This window comes from Peromyscus californicus, unplaced genomic scaffold, assembly GCF_007827085.1.
Source record: "Peromyscus californicus insignis strain IS unplaced genomic scaffold, ASM782708v3 Scaffold_20__1_contigs__length_68692818, whole genome shotgun sequence".
NCBI lineage: Eukaryota > Metazoa > Chordata > Mammalia > Rodentia > Cricetidae > Peromyscus > Peromyscus californicus.
The window spans coordinates 6297068-6323309 of NW_026294503.1; the positions used below are offsets into that span (position 1 = coordinate 6297068).

The following is a 26242-nucleotide window of genomic DNA, read 5'->3' on the forward strand; positions in this document are numbered from 1 at the left end:
CCGCAAAAAAAAAAAGTGCATTCATTTCTGCAATGTTATTCCAAGAGAAGTAGAAACATGTTTTCACAAAACTCTTGGTTCATAAAATGCCTTGTTCTTGTTTTGGTTTGGTCCCCCCCACCCCCAAGACAGGGTTTCTCTGTAGTTTTGGAGCCTGTCCTGGATCTCCTCTGTAGACCAGGCTAGCCTCGAACTCACAGAGATCTGCCTGGCTCTGCCTCCCAAGTGCTGGGATTAAAGGTGTACGCCCTACCTCCCAGCAAATACCTTGTTCTTTTTTTTGTTGTTGTTTTTGTTTTTGTTTTTCCGAGACAGGGTATCTCTGTGTAGCTTTGCGCCTTTCCTGGAACTCACTTGGTAGCCCAGGCTGGCCTCGAACTCACAGAGATCCGCCTGCCTCTGCCTCCCGAGTGCTGGGATTAAAGGCATGCGCCACCACCGCCCGGCTTTTTTTTTTTTTTTTTAAATACCTTGTTCTTAATAGCCCTAAACCAGTAAATTCAGATGTCCATTTGTAGGTAAACAGAGAGAGAGCTTAGTGGAGTCCTGCAGTGGCCTACCAAGCAATACCAGGAGCATTCGGAGCCAGAGAAGCCAGGTCCCAAAGAGCACATTACATAGGCTTCCACCAGCACGTTAATAGTGGAATTCTAAATCAGGCAAAGCTAATCGATAGGGACAGCAGAATGGCACGTGCCAGGGCTGACCGTGGAGTAGGATTGATGGAGTCTCAGGTAGTTCTGGATGCTGAGATTATAAGCATGTGCCACTGTGCCTGACTTGGTTTCTGAGTTTTGAGGCAGGGTCTTGCTGTGTAACTCACTCAGCTTTGAACTTCTGGTAATCCTTTTTCAGCATCTCAAGTGAGTCACCCCTCCAGAATTAAAAATACTTTTTCTTTTCTTTTCCTCCCTCCCTCCCTCCCTCCCTCCCTCCCTCCCTCCCTCCCTCCCTCCCTCCCTCCCTCCTCTCCTTTCAGACAGGATCTTATTGTAGCCCTGACTGGCCTGGAACTCACAGAGAGCTCTCACTGCCTCTGCCTTCTTTGTTGGGGGTTAAAGGCGTGAGCCACTCAGACGTTCTTAATTTGGTTTTGGCGGTGGTTTAACAGGCCATATGTGGCTCAGGAACTGATTGCAGCCTTAAGATGAGTGTATTTCATCGTGTGTAGATTATGTTTCAAGACCAGGAAAGTGAAAGTAGATAAACAACTATAATTCAGTTTATCTGTTAGCTAATGTATCCTCAAGGTGATTCATTCAACAGTATTCAAGAAAAACAGGGCCAGGAAGATGGGAAGTGGTCGAGAGTGCTCACTGCACGATTTCCATTGTCCCCAAGCCAGGCACAGCACTGCAGGCCTGTGATCACGGCTCCTGTGGTGAGGTGGAACCAGAGACCCTGCTCACCCAATAAAGCAACAGCCCAAATCAGTTCTCTGACCTCCTCACATGTGCAGTGGGAGCACACACACATTGGCATTCTTTTCTGGCACAGCGCAGGAAAGAGCCCTTTAGAGAATGTGGCCTTCTGAGTCCAGCGCTGGACTTGGGTCCCAGTTGTGTCCTCAGGTAAATGACTAAGCTGTGAGCGAGGATGGAACATGACAGTTTGGAGACCTGTGTATTATACTAAGCAACAAATGCAAAGGCCACTTTGCCCTTCCTGCCTCATCTCCCAAAAGGGCTCCAGTTAACAAAGAGACTTAGAGAGCTTTCTGATTTCCCAGACACTGCCCCACTGTGGAGGAGGATTTGTGACATTATTTCCTTTCATCCCGATAAAAGCTCAGTGGAGGAGAGAGGCAGATGTTATTTATAGATGAGAAAATCGGGTCTTCTTTCGTGTTTCTGGAGTCTTCCAGACATCTGCAGGCCGAGAGCAGTATTTTAGAATGGTGGGATGGGCATTTACTGGCCCTCGTGTACAGAAGAGGCAGAGCTCAGGTGACGATGCTCTTGTCAGGAGGGTTAGAACAGTTGGTTTCCTTACCTGCCATTTGGGGAGAGAGCGAGTAGAGAAATACACCCACAAATACACTTCAGCAGATCTGCTGGTGTAAACATACAGTAAAACATCAAATTCCCCCAAACGGTGACCACCTAGGAAACTGGTATTATTAAAGGTGGTTCAGATTAGGCTGACATACAGGTCTGTAATCCTATCCACTTGGATGCCTAGGCAGGAGGATTCAAAGTCAAGGCCTGCTTGGGCTATATTAGAGAAAGCAAGGCAATTTAGTGAGGCCCTGTCTCTGGAGGACTGGGGAAGGACTTTATCTACCTAAGGTGCCTGAGGCTCTGGGTTTAATCCCCATGCTGCTAAACAGACACAATAACCAGAAGCCTAAAGATGGAGTAGGTTCTGATAAACTGATGGTAGCACAGTCAGGATGGTCTCCTGATAGGTTTCTGGGGTAAAATAGTTGGATTTAGTGACTGTAGGAGTATTAGGTGGAGGGAACCAGGTTTGGGAAAATAGCCAAGGCCGGTAGCCAAGACAGCGGCAGCATAGAGGCTGACACTGTTGGGGCTGCTGGTGTATCGGTGCCTCAGGCTTGCTTGTGTAGCCGGAAAGTCCTGATTTCTTTTCATTTCTTTTTTTTCTTTTTTGAGTCGAGGTTTCTCTGGGTAGCCCTGGCTGTCGTGGAACTCACTCTGTAGACCAGGCTGGCCTCGAACTCAGATCCCCTGCCTCTGCTTCCCTAGTGCTGGGATTAAAGGCCGTGAAAGGAAACAAGAGAAGCCAGGCTTGGTGGCATGCTCCTGTAATTGCAGCCATTTGGGAAGCCAGAGGGGGAAGATTGCTTGAGTCCAAAAGTTTGAGGCCAGCTTGGGCAAAACAGTGAGACCCAAGATTAAAACAGAGGGGCGGGAGAGAGCGAAGGTCCCAGTATCCCCTTCAAGGCATCTCCCTAGTGCCCTAACTCCCCCACCCCACCCCATGGTCCCTCTGACTGGGGATCAAGCCTTTACCCAGGGCTTCTGGGGCCATTTTAGATCCTAACTGTTGTAAGGTTGTACTTTAGGAAATTAAATGTTACTGCTCTGTTTTAACATTACAGCTTCTCCGTTGATTTCCAAAGAGGTAACACACAGACATGACTGAGTTCTGGCTCATATCTGCTCCTGGGGAGAAAACCTGTCAGCAAACATGGGAGAAACTCCATGCAGCAACCACCAAGAACAATAACCTTGCGGTCTCCTCCAAGTTCAACATTCCTGACTTAAAGGTGCGACTGCACTGTGCAGAAAACTGCCTTGGGGGAGCGGGGGAGGCTGTGAGTTCAGGGTGGGGGGACCTGGGGGAGGTTGTGAGTTGGGGGGGAGGGGAGGCTGTGAGTTGGGGGGGAGCAGGGGGAGGCTGTGAGTTCAGGGTGGGGGGAGCGGGGGAGGCTGTGAGTTCGCGGTAACCTGGGGAGGGCTCTCTTTGTTTTGGCAGAAGTGAACTTCTAGGTTCCTTGAGAAGGGAAGTCATTCTTCTCTAGCTGTTGATGTAATTTAGAGTGGATCTTGGTCTTTGGATGTCACAAGGAAACCACGGAAGTCACAGCTTGTTCTTCTGTTTTCTAGCTTATAAGGAAGCCATGGTACTGCATCACAAGTGTGGTTTTCAGAAGAGAAAAACCTTACTATGTATTTTTACATGTCACAGTAATATCTGTTATTGTTTATATTCTGTTACTACAGTACCTACTTAGACATTATTTCATCCATTAAATGTATTTAACATTTATTGAAGACCCGCAGTCCAGCAGTTGTAAAATGAAGCAGGCTGCTAGGATGTGAACTTTTGTGAAGACAGCATTTTACTTTCATCTTCTTTTTTTTTTTGTCTTTTGAGACAGGGTCTCCCTGTGTAGCCCTGGCTGTCTTGAAACTCACTTTGTAGATCTGGCTGACCTAAAACTCACAGAGATCTACCTGCCTCTGCCTCCTGAGTGCTGGAATTAAAGGCGTGTGCCACCAGCTGGCTAACAGCGTTTTACTTGTGAAGCATGATCTTTGAGACACAGTTATGCGCAGACTCAACCAGGCCCTGATGGACACCCGCAGACCCACCTAGGGTCCTGTTATAGAGCGGACTTTACATTACCATTGCGTTGTCCCTGGCCTGTTTAGAGCACGCACAGGCCTGCTCATTAAGGGCCAGGTTTTCATTGCCTAAGTGTTGCTTTCTACTTAGAGAATTAACTCATACATACAAATGCACTTAAATGTCCAGCAAACTTTTTTTGGTTTTTGCTATATTTTATGAAATAAAAGTGGAGAATGTAAGATTTGTGGATCCTACAAATAAAGATACATCATCTAGTTTTTTTGTGGGTTTTTTTTTGTTTTTTGTTTGTTTTTTGTTTTGTTTTGTTTTTCAAGACAGGGTTTCTCTTTAGCTTTGGTGCCTGCCCTGGATCTCGCTGTGTAGACCAGGCTGGCCTTGAACTCACAGAGATCTGCCTGGCTCTGCCTCCTGAACGCTGGGATTAAAGGTGTGCGCCATTACTGCCATGCCATCATCTAGTTTTTGTTTGTTTGTTTTTTTTAAGGTAAAGGGATGTAGAGCTAGGAAGGATGGTGCAAGCCTGTAATCCCACCCAGCACCCAGTCACCTGAGTTCAAGGCCTGCCTTGGTCACATACCAAGTTTGAGACCAGTGTGGACTAGATGGGACCCTGTCTCAAAAACAGTTCCTTGTGGGAGCCCACATAGGTTTCTTAGTGAGGTCTGAGCTTGCTTTACCCAGCAGAGCTGCATAAGAGGATGATTGGACCATGGGCCTGGGTACCAGGTGTTTGGAAGGGTCTACACTAGCAAGGAGGGGGTCTTTTGCCCCTCCCCTTGGCATTGTTATAAAAAGCTCTTTTGAATAAAGTTCTGGGCCAGTGGATATTGATCCAGGCCCTCCTGAAGCTATCCTGTGTTTCTGTCTTTGCTCTCGTTGGCTAGGCCTATCATTCTGTCATTGCTTATTCCTCTCTCCTCATAGGAACTCTGGAAAAGGTGGGGGCTGGTCCCCCACAGCTCCTCCCACCTTAAGAACGGGTGGGAGCCAGGGAGCCAGATGTGGTGCTGTGAGCCTATAATCCCAGCACTGGGGAGACCGGAGGATTGGCAGTCCGAGGTTCCCCTCGGTCACGTAGTCAGACCTGTGCCAAAGCCCTTCAGTTAAAACATGAAAGTGATGACAGCTGAGTACTAAGCTGAATTTCCCTTCTAGGTTGGCACGTTGGATGTCTTGGTTGGCTTGTCGGATGAACTGGCTAAACTGGATGCATTTGTAGAAGGGTAATGTATCTGCTTGTGTGCAATTGAAGAAGTGAGTCTGTGGTCAGTGTCAGGTTGTCTGGAGAGTGTCTTTCCAGACCCTGGGTCCTCTCTGCTAGCTGAATGATTGTAGGAAATGACTGTTTTTCTTTGTGTATCAGTGTTTTGTGTATATTTGCGTGTGTGCACATGTGTATCTGTGTGTTCATGTAGGTGCACGTGTGTGCAGGTGTCCATGGTGGCCAGGATACAGGGCTTCTCATTGGAACCTGTGGGGCTTGCAGATTTGGGGAAGCCCCTGGCCAGCAAGCCTGGGATCCTCCCATCTGCTTCCCCTCACTGGGATTGCAAGCATGTCCCACTGTGCCCAGCTTGTTTCCTCTTATTAGCAAATACTATTCCCTTATATTCATTATTATCAAATACTCCATTATATATCATGTCTTATTAATCTATCAGCTGGTGCACAGTTTATTCTCTTTTTGACTTATGTATTTTTTTTTTTTTTTTTTCGTTTTTCGAGACAGGGTTTCTCTGTGTAGCTTTGCGCCTTTCCTGGGATTCGCTTGGTAGCCCAGGCTGGCCTCAAACTCACAGAGATCCACCTGGCTCTGCCTCCCGAGTGCTGGGATTAAAGGCGTGCGCCACCACCGCCCGGCCGACTTATGTATTTTTTGTGTGCTCTGTTACTATTTCTCTTGAGTGTATGTCTCCCTGGGAATGAACTCGGTTCCTTGGTTCTTTTCTGAGGAGTTGTTTTGAAAGTGGCTGTACCAATTCATATTCGAGTTGTCAGGGCTTGTGGTTTTGGTTTTTGAGACAGGGTTTCACACTGTAGCTCAGGCAGCCTTGGAACATGCTCTGTAGCCCCGGCTGGTTCAGAGCTGCGAGAGGTCCTGCTTCAGTCTCCCTGGTGCTGGCGTACAGGTGTGGTCAGCACTGAAGCCGTTTAATTTCGCTGCATTTGTGCCGGGACCGATTTTAACTGATACTTTGATAACCCTCCTGGTGGGTGCAAAGCAGTATCTCATTCTGGGATTTCTTTTTGGTTTTGTTTGTTTGTTTTTAGTCTCACTTTGTAGCCCTGGGTAGCCTAGAACTTGGTATGCAGACCAGTCTGGCCTCAAACGTAATAGAGATCCTCCTGCCCTTGCCTCCCAAGTGTTGAGACTAAGGGCTCGCCATGACTGGCCACATCCTGATTCTCATTCTCGTTACTCTAACTGATGATGTGCGGAGTATTCTATTTATTTATTTATTATTATTTATTTATTATGCATACAGTGTCCTGCCTGCATCCCTGCAGGCCAGCAGAGGGCACCAGATCTCATTACAGATGGTTGTAAACCATCATGTGGTTGTTGGGAATTGAACTCAGGACCTCTGGAAGAACAGCCAGTGCTCTTAACCTCTGAGCCATCTCTCCAGCCCCCTATTTATTTTTAAAGATTTATTTTATTTATGTATATGTGTGTTGTAGTGTGTACATGTGTGATGTGAGTGCAGGTGCCTGAGGAGGCCAGAAAATGGCTGTAGGTCCCTGGGAGCTGAAATTCCAGGTGGTTGTGAGCCACCTGACTGGGGTGCTGGAAACTGAACTAGGGTTCTCTGGAGTGTGTTTTCATGACTGCTAAGTCGTCTGTCTCTGCAGCCCCTTGTTTTTGTTTTGAGACAGGATTTCATGATTGAGCCCAGCCTGGCTTCCAGTTCAGCAGGAGCCTGCTGCCTCAGCCTCAGCGGCTGGGGCTGGGGTTGTACACCACCATAGTCACAGTATGGTATTGGTGCTCTGTCATACTAAAGGCAAGAAGCCTACTGTAGAAGAACAGTTGTGTAGCTCAGTGAAGAGATGCATGATTGGAGACAGTGCCACATACCTGTTTCCCAGTTCTTGAGAGGCTGAGGTGTGAAGATACCTCTTCAATCCAGCCTGATCTGTATAATGAGACCCTGGGTCATAAAACCAAGTTGGGGAAAGCCTAAAATGAGGTCAAGGGCATGCCCTTTTAGAATAAAAAAGCAAGGAGGAAAAAGGTAGTAAGTTCCTTTTAAGATTGTAATTCCATGTTCAGCAGGGGGTGGTCTTGAAGTTCTGATCCTCCTGCCTCCACCTTACAAGTGCTAGGATCACAGACATGTGCTGCCATGACCAGTTAGCATGACTTTCTTTCTAGATTGAGAAACACATTGCATTCAGTCCCTATAAAACCCTACAGTTATGCAGTTGATTTTTCATAGAACCAGACCTTGGTCCACTTTATTCTTTAAATGTTTTATATAAGATAGGATTGGGGCTGGAGAGATGGCTCAGTGGATAAGAGCACTGACTGTTCTTCCAGAGGTCCTGAGTTCAATTCCCAGCAACCACATGGTGGCTCAACCACTTGTAATGTGATCTGGTGCCATCTTCTGGCCTGCAGGGACACATGCAGGCAAAATATTGTATACATAATAAATAAATAAATCTTTAAAAAAAAAAAAAAAAAGATAGGATTCGTTATATATGAATGGAAGTTTTTTCTTACAAATGATGATTTTTGTGTGTGTTTTTTACTTCCCAGCGTGGTCAAGAAAGTGGCTCAGTATATGGCTGATGTGCTGGAGGACAGTAAAGATAAAGTTCAGGAGAATTTGTTGGCCAGTGGAGGTGAGCTGATCCTTTGTGATTTGTAATTATTAATGTATAATGTGAGTGGCTTAGAAACATAAGCAAAAAGGATGTAGAAACCTGTAGATGAGGATGCTACTTTACCAGAAAGCTGTGAGGTTACTACTAGTGATGTTACCAGTCACATCTGTCCCCTGGAACATAATTCATGTCACTCTTAGGTGATACAGAATGTAGTGTAAGGTGCACTGTGTGGTCTGCTGTCTGGAACGACTCTGACATAAAGCTGAGCATCTCAGCATTATTGCAGTTCGATGCTCCTGTTTTCTACTTAATAGAACCAGGAATGGTTGATTTTATTACAGAGTAATGCCTTGTTCCCCTCAAATTAGAATATTGCTTTTCTGAGTGCTCATAAAATAGACCACTAATGTACATGTCTGCAGCTGTAAGTTAATAATTTATATTGAACCTGTTCTGGGTAATGATGGCTTTGTACAGAATACTTCGATCTCATTATTGTTGAATTAATTAATTATTATTGTGTTTATTTTTGAGGCAGTCTCTCACTATGTAACTCTAGCTGGCCTAGAACTTGCTAAATAGACTGGACTGGGCTTGCCTGCCTCTGCCTGGGATTAAAGGTGTGTACCACTACACCCAACAATACTACTTAAAAATAAATAAATCTGCTGTTCTGAGGCTAGACAGATGGCTAGCCCCAGTGGTTAAGAGCATATACTGCTCTTGCAGAGGATGTGAGTTCATTTCCTGGCACACACTGGATGGCTCACAACTGCCTGTGACTTCAGGGAATCTTCTCTGCCCTCTGCAGGCATGTGCACTCATCTGTACATGCCTGCCCCCCACCTTATATACATGATTAAAAAAATCTTAATTTCAGTGTTCTTCTAATCTCATTCACATCTATTTAATCAGGACCCTTCAGAAATCATATCTTTGCCTATGTTAAAAAACAAACAGCCTTGTGGCTGGAGAGATGGCTCAGAGGTTAAGAGCACTGGTTACTCTTCCAGAGGTCCTGAGTTCAATTCCCAGCAATCACATGATGGCTCACAACCACCTATAATGAGATCTGGTGCCCTCTTCTGGCATGCAGACATATATGCAGGCAGAACATGGTATACATAATAAATAAATAAATCTTTTAAAAATAGCAACAAGAACAGCCGGGCATAGTGGTACACACCTTGAGTCTTAGCACTCAGGAGTCAGAGGCAGGTGGATCTCTAAGTTTGAGGCTAGCCTGGTCTATAGAGTGAGTTCCAGGACAAAAAAATACTACAACTTCTCTTCAGTAATTAATTTATTAACTTGTTTCAGTTGACTTGGTTACTTATATAACAAGGTTCCAGTGGGATATGGCCAAATATCCAATCAAGCAATCTCTGAAAAATATTTCTGAAATAATTGCCAAGGTAAGACAAAAATTGAGGCAGGTGGGACGCACTGATTTATAGAAGATTTGTTTAAATTATATATCTATATGTATGTGTTTTGAGTGTGTGTGTGTGTGTCTGTATGTTATAGCTATGAAATACTTTTTAGGTATTTTTCCCTGTTTTGGTTTTTGAGACAGGGTATCTTTTTTTTTTTTTTTTTGGTTTTTCGAGACAGGGTTTCTCTGTGTAGCTTTGCGCCTTTCCTGGGACTCACTTGGTAGCCCAGGCTGGCCTCGAACTCACAGAGATCCGCCTGGCTCTGCCTCCCGAGTGCTGGGATTAAAGGCGTGCGCCACCACCGCCCGGCTGAGACAGGGTATCTTATCTCTCTGTAGTCCTGGCTATGTAGACCAGGCTGGCATCAGACTCACAGAGATCCTCCTGCCTGCCTCTTGAGTGCTGGAATTAAAGGTACATGCCACCACATCTGGCCTTGAGGCTTTTGATTAGTAATCTTCAGATCTGGTGAGCTGGGGTCTTTTTCTTGGTTTAAGAAGTAATCTGACAATAGCAATTAACTACACAGACTAACATAGTATAAAAGATTCATATGGAAATTTCCTAAAAACAATTTTGTTTTTTTTTAAATGCCCTTTTAAAGTTGTGCTTTTAATGTAATCACCTACTCTTAATCAGGAACTATTTAAATTGTATTGGTAGGGGCAAACCTAGGGAAAGCTTGCCTCTTTCTCTTCTCTTTTGAAGGGAGTAACTCAGATTGATAATGACCTGAAATCTCGAGCGTCTGCATACAACAACCTGAAAGGAAACCTTCAGAATTTGGAGCGAAAGAATGCGTAAGCTCTCAAGTCTTTGTGGGCCCCGTTGGGGATAGAAGGTTCCAGTCTGTGCTGTGTCTGTAATCAATGGTTGTAGGGAGCTGGAGAGCGTGCTGGCTGCTCTTGCAGAGGACCTGACGTAGTTCCCAGTGCTTGTCTGTGACTTCATTTCTGGGCATCTGATGCCCCCTCCTAACCTGCAGGCTTCTATACACATGGCATATACAAAGATACTTTTTAATAACTTTTTAAAATTTTTCATGGAGAAAGTTCACTAATTTTACAGAATTTGAGCAATTCAGAACAGATGTGAAGCTGATTCACTAAGCTTTCTCATAAATTTACTTGCCACCTGGACGCTGGCTTATTTCCTTATCCATTTGATATCTCACTGAAGATGGTGTAGAATTATTTTAAATCAGGTCAGTTATTGCCTATCGATCACCTGCCACTTCAAAGATGTTTATATAACAGCCTGTCTGCTGTAACGGTGATGTCTGCTTCCTCTCCTTTCCAGTGTAATTTGATAAGCATTGCAGCTGTGTTTGGTGACCTCCTTGTGGTGTCATTGCAAGTGTAGTTGCGGCTGTTTTGTTCCTGGGGGAGGGGGGACATACAAGTGAAGGTCTTCATTTCAGTTTTTATTTTAAATGTGTGTGACTGTGGTGTTTGAGTGAATGGTGCACGCACCTTTGCGTGTACATGTGGAGGACAGAGGAAGTCATCAGGTCCCCTCTTCTGTCACCCTCTTTGGGCCTCGGGTCATCCTGTCTCCACGCCCCTTAGTTCTTGGTTATAGGCATGTGCATGATTGTGCATAGCTCCTTACACAGATGCTGGTGTCTGAACTCCGGTCCACATGGTCGGTGCAGCAAGTGCTCTTAACCGCTGAGCATCTGTCTGCCGCCAAGTGTAGCTTCAAGTGCAGAGCTGTTCAGAGTTGTGTCATCGTCCAGGGGAAAGCTGACGGTCCGTGGCACAACCAGGACAAGGCATTTTCATTCCTGGAAGACCAAATGAAAACTGATTTGAAAGTTGACTATTGTGTTAATTAACCACAATTATCTGATATCACACGATAGCTAGGGAAAGGGAGAAAAAACAGAGGTTGTGCTTAGATGACGTAATTTCATGATTGCAGTGAAATAGACTGGTATCTGGTGATGACTAGTACTTTCTCAGTCAAGGTATGTAATTATGAGAAGGGCTGAGTTACAGTAATTAAAATGAGCACAAAGTTAGACATTAGAGGGAAATTCTGGCAAACATTGACACTTCTTAAGTTGCAGGGGTAGGATACATCTGGCTAACTGTTGACTTCTTAAATAAAATTTAAAAAACTTTATTTTCTGTGTGTGACTGTTTTGCCTGCATTTATGTCTGTGCACCAAGTGTGTGCCTGGTGTCCTTGGAGGTCAGAGGAGGGTGTCAGATCCCTTGCAGCTGAGCCTCCAAGTGGGTGTTGAACCTGGGTCCTCTGCAAGAACAAGTACTCTTAAGCACTGAGCCTTTATGACGTGTGTTTAGCCCCTTTCTTTCCTTTTGCCATGGAAGTGTGCACTTACTCACCAGTGACTCTCCTCTCATTCTTTAGGGGAAGTTTGCTGACTCGGAGCCTGGCAGAGATCGTGAAGAAAGATGACTTTGTTCTTGACTCAGAGTACCTGGTCACACTACTGGTGGTAGTCCCCAAGTATGTCTGTTACCAGAGAGTCCCTAAAACTCAAGCACAAAACATTTGTTCATGTGGCACATACAGCACAGTTTGGTTCATATGTTGTAGTGGAGACATCAGTTATAAATTGGTAGGCTTGGCTGACTAATAGAGCAAATAATTTTGTTATTAAACTTTTAAAAATACATACTTTAGATTTTTCAAAATCAGGCCATTGAATTTGTTATTCTGAAAAATATTTGAACTCGAGCCCTGTAAGAATGAAGAATGTGAGCTGGGCAGTGGTGGCACAAGCCCTTAATCCCAGCACTCGAAGGTAGAGGCAGGCAGACCTCTGTGAGTTCTAGGCCAATCCGGGTCTACAGAGTGAGTTCCAGGACAACCAGAGCTACACAGAGAAACCCTGTCTCAAAAAACCAAAAGGAGAAAAAAAATGAAGACTGTGTTTTTAAGGGCTGCATAGTCTTTATGGCTCTACCAGCTGTCATAACTGCTCAGCTCTACCATGTCCATTGGTTGTCAGGGCTGAAGCGGCCACAGTGATAAACAAATAAAATTTTGTTTACTAACACATTGGAACACATTATTTATTCAAAATTTCTATTTATCTTTGATTTTTATAGCTTTCAGGAAAATAATCTTTGCCCATATTTTTTTTTATTTAGCTTTCTTTAAAATTTGTGTTTAGAAAATTTCAGCTTTTGGAGACAGGAGCCCTGTAGGTCACTTTACATTAATGAATTAGCCGTGCCTACAAACACTATTGTAAATCACACATAGTTGTCTCACCACGCCCCCAAAGCCAGTGGCCTTTCCCGAAAGCTGTTGCACAATGTTCTGGGGCAGCTTCAGTTACTGCCACTTGGTTCCTCCTGCCTCCTGGGGAAATGCTGCTTTCTGTACATAGAGTCAGCCCTTTGTACTGACCACCAAGGGTAGTGATTGCCCATGGCCTCTTCTGTTTTAAAATGAGGTGTGGTTTTCAACCATGCAGTTTAAGACGAACAGAGACTGTGCGGTGCTTTGCCACCTTACCAAACCAGGCGCTTGACTGAGCCTTGGTTGTGTAGTTACTAGCTCTGAGGGAGGCGGGCGGTCCGTACCTCCTGCTTCACTCTGTAGGTGAGGCATGTTCTCAGTAGGAGGCTGGGGGTTGCTACATATCTGTGATGTATTTTATTGGAGCCACGCTTCCTATCTGTCCATGTTTTCTCTTCCTGGGCATGGCAGAAGTAAGACTCATTGCCCCCACGCTTCCTGTGCCTTTTCTGCAGGCTGAATCACAATGACTGGGTTAAGCAGTATGAAACGCTCGCAGAGATGGTGGTCCCCAGGTCGAGCAAGTGAGTAGCCGTCCGGCAATGGCACTTTGTTCCTTCCGAGTCTCCCTGCAGCTTGTGGGATTAGGAGATGCCTCTGTGGTCTGTGTTTCCTTTGCAGTGAACCTGTAACTTTAGAGCCATCAGTTGACTTGGTAAATTGTCATCTCTAGTTATCCTTTTATGTCTAGAAGGGAATGGGCGCAGCCAGTGTAACCCCCTCATTTCCATAGGTGGAGAAGTTTGAGGAGAGCGAGATGAAGTTGTCTGCCCAGAGTCACACTTCTCGCTGGGAGGGACTAGGACCAGAACCAGTGAGGGGACTTTCTCTGCCACACCTCGCTGCCTTCTGAAGCCTTGTCCACTGTGCACTTGGCCCACTAGGAAATAACTAACGTCATTGACCTCACAGAGGAATCACCAGGCAGCTCCTGGAGGCTGGGTTGATCAAATCCATTGTCACTTGAGAAGAGAGTTGAGGCCAGATCTGCCTATCCTGAAAAAGCAGCAGAAGGCTTGCCTTTTTAGTAAACGGTTGAGTTGCGAGTTCAGTGTGTATTGTCTGTCTGTCACTTTAAACAGTGCTGTGAAGCAGTTTAGGAAGCTCATTTCCTCATAGACGAGGAAGCCGTGTTGACGCTCTCTAATGCATGTGGCTTTCAGTTGCCAGTGCCAAGGCAGTGACATTGTAGCTCATGAGCCAGGTTATCAGCCAGTGTCTGCCATTGTGTCCCAGATGTTCTTGTAAAGGACTGTGTGGAAGACAGTGAGGAAGTGAGGTTGGTAAGGTTAGGCCATGGCGTACTTCTGCTCTAGTTCAGTGGGAGTTCTCTCCGTGTGACGGAAAATCATGGGCCCTATTGAGGTTCTTCTCAACTTGCGTGTGACCTGGGCAAGTCTTTGAACCTGTCTGGGTCTCATTTCCTCCTCTCCTGACCTAAGTTAGGAGGTTACAGACTTGATAGAATATATAAAACACAGGGTTGTCCCATTGGCGCTTGACAGGTGTTGGTCCTTTGAGAGCTATAGTCTGAGCTCATTGAGACCCCCTCCATCTGAGGAAATACCCTTCACTCAAACCAACTCTTTAAATGGTAAGCTGAAGACAGTGGATGTGTCCTGACACACATTCTCGTCTGCACTGTTGTTCCTGACCAGTGATAACTTCTCTGTAGGGCATTTGAGCTTGAGTTGACGTGGTCTCTGGGAAGCGGGTACCTAGGAGGAGTGTGAAGGGTCAGTGCAGTGTCCTAGAGGTATCCATGCAAAGGCAGGCTGCAGGGTTGGGTGTGGGTGCTGTGTAGGATGGGAGTAGACCCTAATTTTGAAAGGAGGACTTTAAGTGTACCATTTCAGAGAGTTAGATCTTTGCTAATCACTTTAGTAGTTTAAAGGAAGAAGAGCTCAATTCAGGCAGTACTCGTCCCGGTGGCCTTCTGGATGCCCAGCCCCACCTCAGTCAGGGTAAACATCCACTCCACCAGGTTCAAGTGTGAAGTGCACTTGGCATCACTGACTAAGACATGTGGCTGTTGAAATGTCCATGGAGAACATAGAGCCGGCTGGGAGCGTGCTGGGGCAGTGCTCTGTCACTCACTGTACAGGAAAGAGCTGGCTTGAAGACTGCTGTTGGGCTTACCGCTGACATTTTCCTTATTGTGTGTGTGGTGTTGGGGGTCGAACCCAGAACTTGGCTCATGCTAGGCACATGTTATCTATTCTGAGCCTCATCTCAGCCTGGTAAGGCAGCCACTGTTTCAAGTTCTTTACTCAGATTAAGTCAATTAAATATGGATAGTAGCGGGGCTAGAGAGGTGGTTCAGCAGTTCAGAGCACTGGCTGCTTTGGCAGAGGATCCAGGCTTGGTTCCCAACACCAACGTAGTAGTTCACAACCAGCTGTGACTCCAGTTACAGGGGATCTGACTCCCAATGGCACCAGGCACACACATGGTGCACAGACATATATGTAGGCAAACACCAGTACTCTTAAAAATAAATATTTAAAAAATATGGATAGTACCACTTGACCAACCTTCCCCTCTACCTACCTTTTTTCCTTCCTTCCTTCCATTTTTATTGAGACAGGTTCTCATGTATCCTAGGCTGGCCCTGAACTCTTAATTTGCCTGCCTTTAACTGCCAAGGGCTGGGATGATAGGTCAGTTTCACCAGGGAAGCTTGACATATTTTGTTGCTGTTTTAGATGTCTTTTGTTTTGCCTTTGTGCCAGATTTTATTAAATGGCCTTTCCCCCTGTGTGCAAGGTTTTACTGAATTTCTTTGTTGTTGTTTTGTTTTTAATTTCTAAAAACTTAAATGAAGATATAACAGGAAATAACTCGAAGAGTCCTGTTCCCAGCAATTGTGGTGACCCGGTTCTAGCAGGGTCTGTTGGAGGACATCACTGGGCTCATATTGCTGGAGCAGAGCCTGAGGCATCTCAGCCTCGTTCCTTCTCTAGGCCGTGTGGCTCACTCCTTGAGCTTCATAGACAGCTCACACATCGGCACACTGGGTCGGTCCTTTTTTAAAGAAGACTTGCTATATCAATGATGAGTCTTGGGAGTAATGAATGAAAGATGATTTTTTTTTTCCCCCAAGACAGGGTTTCTCTGTGTAGTCCTGGCTGTCCTGGATCTCACCTTGTAGACCAGGCTGGCCTCGCGAGCTCACAGAGATTCACCTGCCTCTGCCTCCCAAGTGCTGGGATTAAAGATGTGCTCCATGAAAGATGAATTTTGAAGTAGAAGAAAAAACTTTAAAATACTATCCTTGGAAAATGCCGTAATGAAACATATTTTAAATGTATTTTAACTTTTAAAATAAAAATGCTGCCCTCAAACCTGAATGTGGGAAGGGGATGTGTGTGTGTGTGTGTGTGTGTGTGTGTGTGTGTGTGTGTGTGTGTGTGTGTGTGTGTGTGTTGGGGGCCTCTCTGGAGGCCAGAGGGCAGCTTGGGTGGCAGGGGTCAGTTTGCTCCTCCCACCATGTCAGTTCCAGGTCATCAGGCTTGACAGGAAGTGCTTTGGCGTGCTCATCCTGCTGATCTTCTCACCTTGGTCAATGCACAAAGCCTAGCTGTTCGATAGTACTCTATACTAAAGTTGTCAAATGTCCGGTGATTGGAAATCCTGCTGCCTACTAGGATGTGTGCAGGTGTGTGTGAAGCTGTAGCCAGGGAAGAGGTTGGTGCTGCCTTGAACCTCTTCACTGACGCGTGCTCAGGAGACTCGGCACTTTCCCCTTGTATTTTCACGACTTTTCTTTCTGTCTTTTGGTGGGTGTTTGTTTGAGATAAGGTTTCACTATGTCATCCTTCTGGTCTGGAACTATGAAGACCAGCCTGGCAGTGTCTCTGCTTCTTAGCTTGTCTGACTGGAGGCTGGGGAGGAGGGGTAGCTCAGTGGTTGAGCTCTTACCCAGCGTCTGGGAGGCCCTGGGTTCAGTTACCTGCACCAGAAACTTAGAAAAGCCAGTCTGGGTCAGCTCACTGGTTAACCCGTACCTTCCTCCTAGAAGTCACTCACTGGAGTTTCTGAGGATTGGTTTAGTAGGCTTGAGTGCTAGGATGTACATACAAATTGTCCTGGGCGTTGTGCAGAATTCTCCTGTGTTCTGGATCAGGGTTGCCAGAGTGTGCTGTCTAAAGCAGGGGGAAGAACCAGATGGCTGGTTCAAGCCTTAGGCAAGGGAGCAGGAAGAGCAGTAAGAGCCAGGGGCTCTAGAAAGCTCTGCTTCTGGCAAGGGTCACTGAAATGTCCCGAGGCAGACCTAGCAGTCAGTTCATCTATTTACATGTAGTAATTGTTATGCTCATTGGGTTAAACTAAGCCTCCCGGCAGCCATAGTTCTGGCTAACACTGTGTCTGGAGAGAGTTCAAGTCCACATTTAATCATGAAGAAATACTACTTAAACTGTCAGGGTGGCTCTGGGTAAAGTTGCTTGTCACTGGGCCTGATGACCTGAGTTTGATCCCAGGACCTACATGGCAGAAAGAGTTGTCCTTTGACCTCCAGGAAAGTACCTTGTATACATGCCCCCCCACACACACACAAATTTAAGAATGAAGCAGATTTTTTCCTTTTGCTTGAGACGTGTGTCTCACCCTGTAACCCTGGCCCCTGTGTCAGGTGGCTCACAGCAGCCGTCACTCAAGCTCCACGGCATCCAGCACTCTCCTCAGGCATGTGCAAGTGAGGTGCGTGTGGATGTGCAGCATCCCCCCCCCAATAAAAGTATTCTTAAAAAACCAAAACATAAACATAAAAAGAAAAGCCTTTCACAAGGCAGCTTCAGAAGGATGGATTTTTGTTACCTTAAGTGTTGAGATGTTTTGTGGGTGTGCACCTGGCTTGCACAAACTGAAGATGGAGAATTTGCGTGTGTATCACCTATACCTCAGAAGCTGTTTTTCTTTTACAAAACCATAAATTAAACATTAGAAAATCCTCATGGCATGAAAGGTAGAAGAGGCCCCACCCCCAGTGACGTCACCCATCCTGGGCCTTGGCTGTTGAAAATGCTGAGTGTGGCTTTGCAGCCCCTGTGCATGGGTTCTCTTCCTGTAGAGTCAGCTGATTCCTACTGTCTGAGCCACAGTCCACCCTTTCCAGCAGTGGCCTGCTCCTCGGGGCCTTACACATCTCTGTGGCAGTTTCCCGGCACTTGTGTCTGGAAAGGTTTTTGTAGTGATGTCCATGGAGCTGTGGCTGGAAGTTATGAGCTCGCTGACACTGTACAGCCTGAAAAGGAACCCAACACACAGAAGTGTATTCATTCAGAGCTGTTGAGACTGTTGCTTGTGAAATTCTGATTGGGGATGTGATGGGAAACAGGAATGAACTGGGGTATGAGATGATGGCCGTGTGCAGCCAGGCCCTGGTGGGCTGCCTGGATTGGACTGGAAAGAGGGATAGTCTGTGAGACAAGAACAGACAGTTTGACCAACCAGCCTGATGTAGATAGAAATTGAACAGCATGCCCCTTAGAGTGTGGCTTCCCTTAGTGAACAGATGGTTTTGTTAGCTGGTGAGTGGAGGAGGAGAGGGTGTGCGGGCATCCTAACCAGAGAGCATCCCAGACAGGGCGTCTTCTCGACGGAGGCGTGCAGGTGAAGAGTGAGCATGCCTCCAGTCCCTCCCTTCCCCGTTTGTGAAATCCACAGGACATCTAGAACTCACAGTGACTTTCCCCTCTAGTGTTCTTTCAGAGGACCAAGACAGTTACCTTTGTAACGTCACCTTGTTTAGAAAAGCAGTTGATGATTTCAGACACAAAGCCAGAGAAAACAAGTAAGTCTCTGTCCCTCTCATAAATGTATGCATATAATTTTAATCTGTTGCATTTGCTATATATGGTGTGGACAAATTTGTTTTTTTCCTCCAAATTTAGGTTCATAGTTCGTGACTTCCAGTATAATGAGGAGGAGATGAAGGCAGATAAAGAAGAAATGAACAGGCTGTCTACTGACAAGAAGAAGCAGTTTGTATGTGGTGTTCCTTAGTATTGTCAGTGTCCAGGGAAGTGAAGTAGTATTGCCTGTCTTTGACTTGGAAAAAGACAAAGCTTCTCTGGTTTTTCCTTTAAGAGAGTTGGTTTTAGTTGCTCTACTCTTCCACTTCTTTTTTGAGACAGGATTCATCCCACAGTCCAGGCAGACCTCACTGTGTGGCCCAGAGCTATCTTGAGCTCTTGGGGATTCTCCTGCCTCAGCTTCAGAGTGTTGGGATTATAGGCAGCCATCAGTTACCAGATCTCTCCTGTCACCGGTTCCCACAGCACGGGGCTTACAAATGTGTGTCCATGTCTGGCTTTTTTTTAAACCTGGGTCCAGAGATCTGACCTCAGGTCCTTGTGCGTGCACAGCAAACGTTCTTACCCCTGAGCCATGCCCTCCTTTTGCAATCTTCATTGGATTTTTTTTTAGAGCTTACTTTGCTTTTGAGTCTTAGGAAAATGGAAAAAATACATTCTGGAGATACTGAAAGCCTGGAAGTCTCAGAGAGAAACATTATGAAGAAAGTTTATAATTTGGTGCTAGAAAAATATAAGTATTGGAACTGACGATGTAGCTCAGTAGGGTGCCTCACCAACACATTGAACAGCCACAGTGCCACCCTGACCAAAGCTGGCTGTGTTGGCATAGCCTGTAGTCCCAGCACTGGAGGAAGAGGCAGGAGTATCGGGAAGTTCTCACAAACAAATTAGAATATATATTTATGGGTAGATTCTCTGCAGCTCAGGGTTGTGTGAAGGAGGTGCCTCTGGAAGCACACCCTGAGTCTAATCCAGATGTTCTTCCATCACCAGGGAGCAGTCTGACACTGTTTGCTTGGTACATCCACATGGTCCTGTACATTACCTAACCTAAGTGTTAACTGAGTCAGTAATGATGTCTTTTTTTTTTTTTTTTTGGTTTTTCGAGACAGGGTTTCTCTGTGTAGCTTTGCGCCTTTCCTGGAACTCACTTGGTAGCCCAGGCTGGCCTCAAACTCACAGAGATCCTTTTGGCTCTGCCTCCCGAGTGCTGGGATTAAAGGCGTGCGCCACCACCGCCCGGCAGTAATGATGTCTTTATAGGTAGACAGGAGGAGGTATTATTGTTTGACATCTTTCAAGAAGTTTTTAATTGTGTTCAATATTTAAGTTCAACAAGAACTTGCATTGTCATAGAAACAGAAAAAATGTAAAACATGAGCAGGTTTCAGGACCTCAGAACAAGCCCTTGTTCACAGATTAGAACACTGTGAGCTAGGGTTGGGGAATGGCTGTGTTCCCAAGAAGCTTCAGGTTGAGTTCTTGTAAGTGCATTAGATACGCTAGGTGTTATGTTGTGTGCTCAAGTGTTTGTGCTATAGCTTTCAAACCCAGTTTAGACTGCTTCCATGAAGCCGTGCCTTTGCTGTTTTTGAGCCCAGTTCACTGTAGTCTGTTGAGGGTACAGAGTACTGGCTCACCCTTTCATTTAAAAGCAGGAAGGAAGGTAATAGGGTGTCCAGCATAATGTTTGAAACTTCATAGTGTGGTCAGATGTTTGACTTTCTAATTGCCGTTTGCAAACCAAATTTGTGGTAATTTTGTGTTTTTCTTTTTAAAGGGACCACTTGTGCGGTGGCTCAAAGTGAATTTCAGTGAGGCGTTTATTGCTTGGATTCATATAAAAGCATTGAGGGTTTTTGTCGAGTCTGTTTTAAGGTAAGACAATTGAGAAAGTTGGAGCTGCAGAGCTCAGTGTCCCTCTTTCTCATGACCATCCAGCCATATGAAGAGGCAGAGACTGTCAGGGTCACACAAGCTTGTCCTCTAGCACCAGATTCAGGAGAGGGATTCACACTGCTTCACTCTGCCTCTAAGGTACATCACATGCTGTTTAAGGAGAGTAGGTCTGTGCAGTCAGCGCGCTCATTGTGGGGTACACTGAATGTGCTCTGTGGTCGGCCAGTTGCCATGGTGTCAGTTCCTCAACATGGCCACTTGTTTTGATTGATACAGTCTCCTCCTGGCTGATTGGAACTCATTTGTAGCATAGGCTGGTTCACACTTTGATCTTCCTGCCTCAGCCTCCTGAGTGCCACCATGGCAGGTGTGCACCACCATGCTTGTCCCACATGGCCTTTTGGTACAGTCTGGAGATGTGTGATTCAGCACAACCTTTTCTAGTAGAGTCTGTACAGCTTGTCATGAGAAAGGCCTGAACCTGGGCTTGGGGATTTAGCTCAGTGGTAGAAGGCCCTGGGTTCGGTCCTCAGCTGAAAAAAAAGGCCTGAACTCCACTAATCCAAAGTGCAGTGTGGTAAGTAGTGAACCAGTAACTCAGTCATTTACCGTGATGATCATGTGTCCTGAACTGTGAGTATGTGGGCCAGACATTGTAAGGCTGGAGGTGCAGGTGAGCTTGCTCCAGCTCTGCCAGAAACCGCAGGACTCTGCACAGTGATGGATAGCACTAAGCAAAAAAACCTTGGAGCTCCATTATAATTAGGGGAGCACTACCATTAAAAAATTATTTATTTATTGTATCTGAGTATTTTGCCTGAATGCATGTCTGTATATCACAGTGCCCGTGAAGTCCAGAAGAGGGCCTCAGGTCCTCTGGATCTGCAGTTGCAGACAGTTGTAAGCTGCCACGTGGGTGCTGGGAATTAAAATCGGGTCCTCTGGAGGAGCAGCCAGTGCTCTCACCCCTGAGACATCGCTCTAGCTCCGTGGGATCACCATCGTTCCTCAGTTCACTCAGTATATCTGTGTGTGGCACATGATTTGTAATTAAGTGCAAAATTAATTATAAAATGTTAAGCAAGTTGGATGTGGTGTCGCACACTTTTAATCCCGGCAGGCAGGTCTCTGGGTTCAAGGCCAGCCTGGTTTACACAGTGAGACCTTGTCTTAAAAAAAAAAAAAAGCCAATGTCTGTTTAAAATGAAGATTTTTTTTCAGATATTTTGCATGTAGTGTGATGTACAGTGTAGATTTTAAGATAACAATACCCTTTGAGTGTGGGGCATTTACCCACCCCACCCCCACAGTTCCCCAGAGTTTTCTTGAATGCGAGCAGCAGGAAATATTAGATAGAAGGATTTATTGCGGAGAATATCACGGAGATAAACAGAAAATAAAGGATAGCCTCGAGAGGGCCTGGAACCTATTCCATCGGGCCCGGACTGTCTCTGCCCCAGGGTTTTTATAGAGACGCCAAGGGGTGGAGCAAAAGACCTCCTCCCCCAGCACAGTCAAGTGCAGACCATCCCAGACACCTGCACTCAGGCCCGTGGTCCTAATCATCCTCTATGCGGACCTGCTGGGTAAAGCCACGAGGAACCCGAGAACGGGCTCCCACATTTGAGCCTCTGCACATGCTGCTCCTATTAGAAATCATTTAAAAACTTATCTGTAGCCATGCTTCTCATCTTTAAATTTTTTTTTTTAAAGATTTATTTATTTATTATGTATACAGAAGAGGGCGCCAGATCTCATTACAGATGGTTGTGAGCCACCATGTGGTTGCTGGGAATTGAACTCAGGACCTCTGGAAGAGCAGTCAGTGCTCTTAACCTCTGAGCCATCTCTCCAGCCCTTTAAATTTTTTTTAAATGTTTCAAATGAATATGGAAAGTCTCAATTTTTAATTATAAGCATATCTTCTAGCCCTATTTTATTTTTATGTACTGGGCATATGAATAGATTACTGTGAAACTGAATATTAATTAATTACTAGTGATTGGCTTGCCTGTTTTCCCGTCTGCTGCAGCTTAGGCTGGCCTCAGACTTACACAGCCCTTGCCTAAGCCTCCTCAGCTCTGAGATCACAGGCAGGAGCTACCACCCCTGCAGTGGCTCACTTTTAAGGACGGACTTCTGGTGGACTCGGGCTTGTTTACGTGCTAGTGTAACGTCCTGTGGCTGGTGGCCGACTTGTAAAGGGATTATTTAACACGATGTATGCTGTGTCCATGAGGAGCCTTTCAGAGAAGCAGGAGGATGTTTGCTCTGAAAAGAAAATGTGTGTGTGTGCGCGTGTGCTACACACTGCTTCTGCTGCTTTTTAAGGTATGGCTTGCCGGTGAACTTCCAAGCGATGCTCCTTCAACCTAATAAGAAAACCGTGAAGAAACTCCGAGAAGTTTTACATGAACTGTACAAGCACCTAGACAGCAGTGCAGCCGCTATTATCGATGTAAGTACCTGTTCGCTCAGGAGACGGGGAGCTGCTGCCAGAGGGTTGGTAGGAAAGGATAGCAGGCGTCCATGACCCAGGCCGGGTCTTCCCTGAGCGGCTCGCTCGGTAAACTCAGCAAGAACTTTCTTTGTTCATAGCTAGGTGTGGCTGTTCTCGGTATTCCAGCGGCCCAGCGTTATCTTGCTGTGTATTAGATGTTTAGGCTGCAGATGTTCAGAGACACCCAGTACTTCCCCTTGTTCTTAAACAATATAGATTGCAGAGAAAATAGGAAGTTATTTTAATTTTGTCTGGTAGAAATAACGGAGTCAGTAGATTAGCAGTTTACGTTTTTATTTATTTGGGGAGGATACACACATGCTGTGTGTGTTTGTGTGTATGTGTAACTTTTCCCTCCACCATGTGGGTGGGTCCCAGGGTTCAAACTCAGGTCATCAGGAGTCTTGGCAGCAAGTACCTTTACTCCCTGGAGTCTCTTTGGCTCAGAGAACAGTTTAGAGTTTTGTGTTTATGTGTGTTTTGCCTGCATATGTCCGTGTATCAGTGAGTGCCTGACACCCAGGGAGGCCAGAAAAGGGAGGTAGATCCCCTGGTTCTGCACAGTTGGGAGCAGCGTGTGGTGCTGGAAGTTGAACCCGGGTCCTTTGGAGGAAGAGCCAGTGCTCTTCATGCCTGGTCGTTAGCTTTTAACCAGAGTACCACAAACAGTGTGTGTGGTTTTGTTGTTACACCATATTAGTGGGCTTTTATTTTACAGTTTAAATTTCACATAGTTTGCTGTTTTTCACTTTAGTTGAAGATGGTAGTATCTCACGTATATATCGGAATAATGAAAAATTAGTTTTTTTGGTAAGAGAAAATGAGGAAATGACTTGCTATCTTTTTACAAAATCTTGGAGAAAATAAGAACCCTAAGTCTTTGGTACAAACTTGACTCAGTAAATTCTTACAAGATATAAATAGATCCGAGATCTTTAACACTACACTTGGTTTATTTGGATACTATATTTTGTAAGTCTTATCCTCTAAACCCAAGATTTAAAAAGTTAACTCTTGCAGTTTTACACAATAAAACACGGGAAGGTCATGGTTCAGTCACAGTTTTCAGCGTTGGAGCGTAGCTTAGTCTGGCCTTCCTGCTTGCTGTGTGACTCAGTGTGACTCAGCAGCCTCAGAGTCTACCACACTTCAAGCAAAGTGAGTGCCTGGTCAGATTAAGTTAGTTTAAATGCATAACTTCAGCCCAGATGAGGTGTCCATAAGAGGTCCTGTAAGTACCTAACTGGCGTTTGTGGTCTCTCCATAGGCTCCTATGGATATTCCTGGCCTAAACCTGAGTCAGCAAGAATACTACCCCTATGTATATTACAAGATTGATTGCAACTTGCTGGAATTCAAGTAAAAATGAGCTCCTTGACAGTCCTCTTCTTGTGTTGGTGTGTGCTCACAGGATTCATTCTCGTAACTCTCATGCCCTCTGCTTGCTCCTCACCCTTTCCCTAGGTGGATCTTCTCATGTGGTCCATATCTCAACATTTGCTTTTTAAAGAAAAAAATATATATTATATATTGTTTCTTTTTATTGATCAGGTCTGTAAATGTGTACTGAAAAAATCAGAGTTTATTTATAAATAGAATAGTTTATTTAAAGAGGTATTTTCCTCCTTGATATCATGGTATGCATAATTCTGTGTGTTACTATTGTGCACAGCCTTGTTTACAGGAGAATGGTGTAAACATACTGTTTTGTTCACTGTATTTAGTAGATATAACTGTTCAGTAGTTACTAAGTCGTGATGTAGAGCAATGTGACAACATTCAGGTGTGTGCTTTCTAATTTTCCCAACACTATCTGTCAGCACCGTTGACATCCACAGGACAGAATAAAAGAACCTGTGCACAGTGTGCTGTGTGTGTGACTTGAGGATTTCCCTGCAGTGCGGGCTCAGGGAAGGTACAGTCTGACGCAGTGGGCTGCCTTCAGGATTCCACCACTGCCAAGCTGTGAACATTGTGTCTGACTTGCGTATGATTTAATTGTGCCAAATGGAGGTCAGAGCACAAATCTGAAGGTTATTTTTCCAACACATGGTGATATTTATATTTGGACACTGGACGCTTAGTTCTCTTAAATAAGAAGTGGGGCCAGAATAAAGTGTAGCAAAACTATGCAGCACTGGTCGTTTATTTTGTCTAAGTCTTTGTTTCCTAACATCCATAATTATAAAGGCCTCACTCTGATTTCGTCATTCTTACATTGTCTGGAGATAGGCATTATTGGCCTTTAAAATTCCTGAAATGAACAACTTGGCTAAAATCTAGAACAGAGCTCCGAGAGTGGGACTTTGTGGTAATCCTGTACTCACTGGACACAGCTTTGTAAGTGGGAGAACTAGTCTGCACTGTTCTATCCCTTTTAGAAATTAGCCTTCGAGATCTTTGCTACTTGGGATTTTGTATTTTTGTTTTGTAAGTAATTACTGACTCCAAACATACAGTGTCTACAAAGTAGACCATGTGAGAGATACCCCTCTCTCCCTCTTTCCACCCTCAGGGGAAGTCTGTGGCCCTTTTCTGTGTCCAGCATCTATCTGTCTATCTCCCCTCCCTCCCTCCCTCCCTCCCTCCCTCCCTCCCTCCCTCCCTCCCTCCTTCCCTCCCTGTCCTTCACTTTGAGCTGGTTTGAATGAAGCAGGGATTATACTGCCCACTCCTGTCACTTGCTGTCTGGATTAGTGGTTTATCCAAGGTCCACATTGTGAGACTTGAGCGCCTCACTCTTCCTGATCGTGAGGTTCTACCAAGTGTCCGTCACAGAAGTCAGTGCTGTGTGTTCAGGGTATTCAAAGTGTTGCATTTTTACTCTTGACACATCCTTGTATACGTACGTTCTGTGTGCACTTTGAATAGTACCCTGTAAGGGATTCTCCAAATTTTGACACATGCTGCCAAATGTGTGTCAGCGTTCTGAATTCCAGATACGTTAGGAATGTGGGTGTGGTTGTTGTGGAGTCAGTCTTGCTGTGTAGCTTCCGCTGGCCTGGAATTTGCTGTGTTGGCCAGGCTGGTCTTGAACTGAGAGCTTGCCTGCTTCAGCCTCGTGCTGGGATCAAAGGCATGGCCATGACACCTGGTAGGGATGCAGTTTTATTTTATCTATCTATCTATCTATCTATCTATCTATCTATCCATCCATCCATCCATCCATCCATCCATCCATCCATCCATCCATCCATCCATCCATCCATCTATTCCTGTTAGAAATGCTTACAAGTAGGGCTTATTTATTTTTCCTGTAGACAAGAGGAAGCTGAAAAGCTTTCATTTCAATGTTAGAAATTTCTCTGAGTTTTTCTCTTTCTTATTTTGCAAGTGTTCTTTGAACCTTAGTATCTCAGGGATGTGGATAGTCTCTACTATAAGGAAATGTGTTCAGTTAGTGACTGGAAGGCCACACA

The 26242-nt window shown here is 45.3% G+C and overlaps 1 protein-coding gene across 1 annotated transcript in view; it reads left to right on the forward strand.

The window, feature by feature from the left end:
* The window catches only part of Atp6v1c1 (ATPase H+ transporting V1 subunit C1), a 36580-nt gene extending 11627 nt beyond the window's left edge, over positions 1-24953 (forward strand). Inside the window, exons 2-13 of the mRNA XM_052747708.1 lie at positions 3065-3232; positions 5215-5282; positions 7823-7908; positions 9214-9308; positions 10038-10129; positions 11706-11804; positions 13061-13129; positions 18307-18399; positions 18500-18593; positions 20205-20302; positions 22655-22781; positions 24091-24953. Of these exons, the coding sequence (XP_052603668.1) occupies positions 3101-3232; positions 5215-5282; positions 7823-7908; positions 9214-9308; positions 10038-10129; positions 11706-11804; positions 13061-13129; positions 18307-18399; positions 18500-18593; positions 20205-20302; positions 22655-22781; positions 24091-24186 (1149 nt within the window). The 5' untranslated portion in view covers positions 3065-3100 and the 3' untranslated portion in view covers positions 24187-24953. The remainder of the gene's footprint in view (positions 1-3064; positions 3233-5214; positions 5283-7822; positions 7909-9213; positions 9309-10037; positions 10130-11705; positions 11805-13060; positions 13130-18306; positions 18400-18499; positions 18594-20204; positions 20303-22654; positions 22782-24090) is intronic.
* The last annotated feature ends 1289 nt before the right edge of the window (positions 24954-26242 follow it).